At 34.0% G+C, this 6,793-nt stretch overlaps 1 protein-coding gene across 1 annotated transcript in view; it reads left to right on the top strand.

Moving 5' to 3' along the window:
* Positions 1 to 6,793, top strand: part of CWC22 (CWC22 spliceosome-associated protein) — a 54,530-nt gene that overhangs the window by 5,983 nt on the left and 41,754 nt on the right. The window contains exons 3-4 of the mRNA XM_008570994.1: positions 1,060 to 1,170; positions 5,913 to 6,149. Of these exons, the coding sequence (XP_008569216.1) occupies positions 1,060 to 1,170; positions 5,913 to 6,149 (348 nt within the window). The remainder of the gene's footprint in view (positions 1 to 1,059; positions 1,171 to 5,912; positions 6,150 to 6,793) is intronic.

The following is a 6,793-nucleotide window of genomic DNA, read 5'->3' as shown; positions in this document are numbered from 1 at the left end:
TTTTATGTCATTTTTTTAGGTGAAAGAGGATAATTATAATATCTCAAATGTAGAATGAAAGTTTATAAGTTGGAAAACTGAATTGAAATTACATTATTTTGAAGTGCTGCTTTTGCTGTTATTGCTATCCTTTACATTTACATAGCTCTTTATAGTTTACAAAATATTTTTATATACTTACCATCTTGCCATAATTACATTAAGATCAACAGTACAAAATGTTACCATTAATATGCATCATGCATTCATATGAGGACTATGGTTATTTCACTTAATAAGCTATGACCACTAAAAATTTATGAAGGGAGAAGCATTTTCTAAACTTTCTTTCAGTTGTCTAATCATTTCCTTACTTCCAGTATACTTTCTTCTTATTCTACTCTCCTAAACGTTGCTAAAAACCTTTGCTTTATGGATGTTAATTGCTCTGGTTTGTGATTACTTACTCCTTTTCACCAGTCACCTACTCTCTGTATTAAAAATATACATCTCTCTCTATTAACTTCTCTTAAGGTTCTCTCATTTTTTGACTTTTAAGATTCAGTTAAAAGATCTGATGCTCTCATCCTTGTTTGCTAATAATTTCAATCCATTCTTGCAACTACCCAATAATGCAGTTTCAAGAATAACAGTTCATGAATATAATATTTTGGCATGGAGTTAAAACTGGTCCTTAGAGGCTATTCAGTGACTTTGGTCTCATTTTTTCAGTGTTTTGATAAGTGAGCCAACTAAGCAAAAGGAATCATTTGCAGAATAGCCTTTTTTATGCCAACTATGTATGATATCCATGTATCTGTTGCCTACAAAGGACAATGTGAATCAGGATGAACAGGTTTGGTTAAGTGAATACCAGTTTCGCTGTGCACAAGCTGAAAGCTTTTGTAATCCTGACTGAATGAACGGGTGTTGGCATAATGAGCTGTTTGTTAAAAACAGTTTGACATGATGTTGTTTAGTCATAGAATTGCTTTAGCATTACCAGTATAAGACTTTCCTAAGTATTTATAACACAGTTGCTTCAATTTACAACTTTGATTTTCTTATTTTATATGTTAGATATGCAGAACAGGAAAGATCCCCCCGGGATAGAGATTACTTTGATTATAGCAAGTCAGACTATGAGCATTCAAGAAGAGGACATTCTTATGATGGTGGCTTGGAGTCACGGTTTGTACTGGGGATTTTACTATAGAAATAAATTATATTTAAGTTTTCTTTATGCTTTATAACAAAAATAATAATAATAGCAGCTAGCATTAATTGGATGTTCTTAGGTGCCAGGATTTCTAATATTAAGGTCTTTATATGAATTAACTCCTTATTGTAGTAAATATGTGAAGTAGATACTAGTATGTCAGCTTTCAGCTAAAGAAACTGAGGCCTAGAGAAGTTTAGTAATTTGTTTATGTTTTTGAAACATAACTGTGGGAGGTTCAGGTCTGTCTGACTGAAGCCCAGACTCTTATTCATTACGTTATACTGCAGAAGGGATTGGCATATGCGACTTTTTTTTGAGATCGTTTCCTTCATCAAAGAAATTTGTATTATATGATGTACAATGATCTAAATTTACTCTCCTGCATAATGGCAGAGGTACATTGAAAATGAAGTTACCAATTTGTAGTTTTTTTTCTAAATATAAATGATGCTTTCTTCGGTTTAGGAGAATCTAGCTACCTACCTGTTCCTCTGGCTAACAGCATCTGCAAGATTTATCTGGTTAAGGGATGGATAAGGGAACTGAATGGAAGTAGGTAAACTCCCCTCCAAAGCAAAAACATTGAATGAGGGTGTTTGGAAATTCCTAGGGGCAACATTAAGAAGAGTCAGACATAAGTGCATTTCTTCTGAGCCTCAGTTTTCTCATTTATAAAATGAGAGTGATAATGTGTCTTGACTGGTTGTTTAGGTTTAAAATTAACTTGTCCTACTACCATGTCTTAACATATTAGGTACTCAGAAAATGATAACTTTTTAAAATATTATGTTCTTGAGCATATCGATTTGAGTAGTAAAAAGCAGTGAACTAATGACACTTTGAATAGTCTGTAGAAAATAGTGGAAGATTTAAATTTCCTAGTATCATACAAAGTAGTGGATCCTGACTGTATTTTTAGTTAATATGACAAAACTAACAAATTTTAGTGTTTTATAGAGGAACTATGATCTGTCTCTCAGGTTCTATCTGTATTTCTCCAACAACCATTTCTATTGTTACTTTAAAGATATCTGTCTCCCTTTGTCATTGTTTTTATAAAACCAGCCCTCTCCTAATCTTCCTCTTTGCCCTTATTTATCCAGTTTCAAAAATTAATCTCCCATGTTTATTTTCACTAAGGTCTATATCCTTTTTAATGTCTCTCACATATTATCCTCCCTGTGACTACCAAGACTATATATACCAATAGAATTTTGATCAAGTTCTTCTTCAGTTTGGAACTAAGTACATTATTTGATAAGTGCAGCCAAAATTTTCTTCTCACTACTTGCTAATACATACCCAGTCCTAAAATATCAGATTAAATTAACCTCCAAAAGCCAGGCTCATAACTTGTCACCTTAATGACACCTTAATAAGAAGAGCTACTACCACCATAATTGGTAAGCCAGTCGTTTTGCATACTTTCTCAAATACTATCAAAACTTGCACAAACTAAATACTATTTTTCTTAATTTACCAGTAAGGAAATGGGTTTGAGGTTATTAAGTAACTTATCTGAGGTTACAATTATCCTTCTGGTAGATGTTGAAACTGGGATTTGAACTCAATTCTGACTCCAAAGCCTATGGTTTTTTCACAGCCTGTCTGTACTACTTCACTATAACTCTTAATGTTTGGTCCAGTGTATGAATATTAAGTCTCATGTGGTCCATACAGTCACACTGCGAAGTAAGCAGGCTAGATATTATGTAGAATATAAAGGCTAACAGTCTAAAAACATTTGATGACAACAAGTGTTTGTATTTAAACTCTAAGAATACTCTATCACTTCTGCGCTATAAAGGAACAAACACAATGATTGTAAAGATATGGTTTTATCAGCCAGCTAGCTGTCTTACCTGGTGTTTCTCAGAGGAATCATACCCAGTCAGTAAATTTGTGCTCTAGCTGCTCTCTTGGAACATGCTACGTTCACAATAAGAAACAAATCAATTGCAAATCAGTGCATAGAATTTAGAGCACCTACTGAGTGACTAGTTGGGGTTTATATTTGAAACCACTTTTTTCCCCCTCTGTTTACTCTGTATTAGTGTATGCAGATTGTCTATCCTCATTGACAGTCACTCAGGTCTCATACCTCCGTTTCAAAACTTTCTCCATAGCTGCCTGAGAAGGTGACCGCTGTTCTCTCTCCGTGTAGGTTGTGTTATAAATTAAAACAGACCATCTCAAACATACCCTTGATTGAACTAAAATCTATCCAGCAGTTTCCTAGTAATGCCGTGATAATATAAAACTTAACTTTATTTACTGTGTTCATACAACTCATGGTTGCACAGAGCATGAACAGAATATTCCATTTTCCAATGCAGTATACGAGGGTACTTCAAAAAGTTCATGGAAAGATTTGTGTTATCTTTTAATTCTATTTTCTCACGAACTTTTTGAAGTACCCTTGTATATATAAAAAAAAATAGCTAAGTGAACATACTCTTCTCTGGGGAGAGATAGCAAAAAGCAAGGACTCACTCCTATGGTTTCAAAGAACAGTAAAAGTGTTAATTTAAAAAGCATGATTGTCTACATTACTAAGGAAGTTATTGTGGTTAGAAAGTGGTTTTATTCACATTGTCTCAAATAACCAGGAGCTCCCAATGTTGAGATTTCTAGAAAAATACCAGTTCTATCAAGAAGCAGTTTCAAATATTATATTTTTTACAACAAACTTATACCTAAAATTGCTGTTACTAGAGATAAACTCTGGTTTCTCATTTATATAACGTATTATATATACCATAGGCCAGTTTGTCTTCTTAAAACACTATTTTTATATCTCTCTCCCACTTAGAAACTTTTAATGATTCCCCATCACCTACAGTATGAAAAACTTAAAGTCTGCAGCTTGTCTTTTAAGATTTCACAGTCTGACAGACCCATCTTTCCAACTGCTCTNTTAAGTAACTTATCTGAGGTTACAATTATCCTTCTGGTAGATGTTGAAACTGGGATTTGAACTCAATTCTGACTCCAAAGCCTATGGTTTTTTCACAGCCTCTGTCTGTACTACTTCACTATAACTCTTAATGTTTGGTCTAGTGTATGAATATTAAGTCTCATGTGGTCCATACAGTCACACTGCGAAGTAAGCAGGCTAGGTATTATGTAGAATATAAAGGCTAACAGTCTAAAAACATTTGATAACAACAAGTGTTTGTATTTAAACTCTAAGAATACTCTATCACTTCTGCGCTATAAAGGAACAAACACAATGATTGTAAAGATATGGTTTTATCAGCCAGCTAGCTGTCTTACCTGGTGTTTCTCAGAGGAATCATACCCAGTCAGTAAATTTGTGCTCTAGCTGCTCTCTTGGAACATGCTATGTTCACAATAAGAAACAAATCACTTGCAAATCAGTGCATAGAATTTAGAGCACCTACTGATTGACTACTTGGGGTTTATATTTGAAACCACTTTTTTCCCCCTCTGTGTACTCTGTATTAGTGTATGCAGATTGTCTATCCTCATTGACAGTCACTCAGGTCTCATATCTCCATTTCAAAACTTTCTCCATAGCTGCCTGGGAAGGTGACCGCTGTTCTCTCTCCGTGTAGGTTGTGTTATAAATTAAAACAGACCATCTCAAACATACCCTTGATTGAACTAAAATCTATACAGCAGTTTCCTAGTAATGCCGTGATAATATAAAACTTAACTTTTATTTACTGTGTTCATACAACTCATGGTTGCACAGAGCATGAACAGAATATTCCATTTTCCAATGCAATATACGAGGGTACTTCAAAAAGTTCATGGAAAGATTTGTGTTATCTTTTAATTCTATTTTCTCACGAACTTTTTGAAGTACCCTTGTATATATTATATCAGTAAGTCTGCAAAAGAAACAAACAAAAAGAAGCATTAAAAAAAAATAGCTAAGTGAACATACTCTTCTCTGGGGAGAGATAGCAAAAAGCAAGGACTCACTCTTATGGTTTCAAAGAACAGTAAAAGTGTTAATTTAAAAAGCATAATTGTCTACATTACTAAGGAAGTTATTGTGGCTAGAAAGTGGTTTTTTTCACATTGTCTCAAATAACCAGGAGCTCCTGATGTTGAGATTTCTAGAAAAATACCAGTTCTATCAAGAAGCAGTTTCAAATATTATATTTTTTACAACAAACTTATACCTAAAATTGCTGTTATTAGAGATAAACTCTGGTTTCTCATTTATATAATGTATTATATATATCATAGGCCAGTTTGTCTTCTTAAAACACTATTTTTATATTTCTCTCCCACTTAGAAACTTTTAATGATTCCCCATCACCTACAGTATGAAAAACTTTAAGTCTGCAGCTTGTCTTTTAAGATTTCACAGTCTGACAGACCCATCTTTCCAACTGCTCTTATACATGATTCTTTATTGTTTTCTGATTATTCCACTCATTCTGGACTTAACACCCCTGCTCAATTGTTCAGTAGTTGTTTCCTCTTCTACCAGTTGCAGAAAGCTATCCTCTCTATCCCCTATCTCCTCCCTTCCTTGTTCCCAGTCTAAATCCTGTCAAGCCTTCAGGACCTAATTTAAGTTACATTTTCTCTGTGAAACACTTCCTCACCATTCTAAACCACTTTTCCTAGTCTGAATTTGTGGGGCCCAATTAGGTCTCACTCATTTGATGTGCAGTTCATTATAAGAAAATATTTTATATTGTATTTTCTCCTTTAAAAAAAAATATTTCAGAAGTAGAGACCGAGAAAAACGCAGAGAAAGAGATGTGGATCGGAAAAGGTCCCGGAAATCCCCATCTCCTGGGAGAAGTCCAGAACCATCAGTAACCCAGAGTTCCTCTGCTCAAGATGAACCTACTGCGAAGAAGAAGAAAGACGAGCTGGATCCTCTCCTTACTCGTACTGGTGGAGCATATATTCCTCCGGCAAAGCTCAGGATGATGCAAGAACAGATCACAGATAAAAACAGGCATGTTGATATCACTAAGTATACAGGCATTGATAACCTCATTGAAAAATAAATCAACTGTGGTCTAATTAACCTTGGCATTGAGAATTTACATTAGTCCACAATGATAGAGACCTCAAATTAGAGACCTTTTTTATTCTTAACTCCATAATCTCCATTGGAGCACTGTGTGCTACTTGCCCTGAATTTTTTGCATGAACGAATTAAGATGAATGAATGAATGAATTAGTGAATAGATTAAAATGAATGAATTTTCACATGAATGAATTAAAAAGTTTGAGGAAAAGATTATCTTATTTTTTAGTATTTTCAAATTATTGTTCATTTTATAGTCATATGTGGGCCTATTGGTAGTGTCTGTTTTTTGTAGATAATCAGGAGTACTATTGATATCTTAAATCTAAAGTGGATCTATCCAGTTGTACTAAACCAGGAGTTAGCAAACTTTTTCTTTAAAAAAAAAATTTGCCAGATCGTAAATATTTTAGATTGTGGGTCATTTTGTCTCTGTTGCAGCTATTCAACTCTACCATTATAGTGTGAAAACACTCACAGGTAATATGTAAGTAAATGAGTATGACTGTGTTATAGTAAAGCTTTTTTTTTACAAAAACAAATGATGGTCTGCATTTGGCTCATGGGTG

The sequence above is a fragment of the Galeopterus variegatus genome, unplaced genomic scaffold (genome assembly GCF_000696425.1).
Source record: "Galeopterus variegatus unplaced genomic scaffold, G_variegatus-3.0.2 Scaffold651, whole genome shotgun sequence".
NCBI lineage: Eukaryota > Metazoa > Chordata > Mammalia > Dermoptera > Cynocephalidae > Galeopterus > Galeopterus variegatus.
This window is presented reverse-complemented; position numbering and strand designations above follow the sequence as displayed.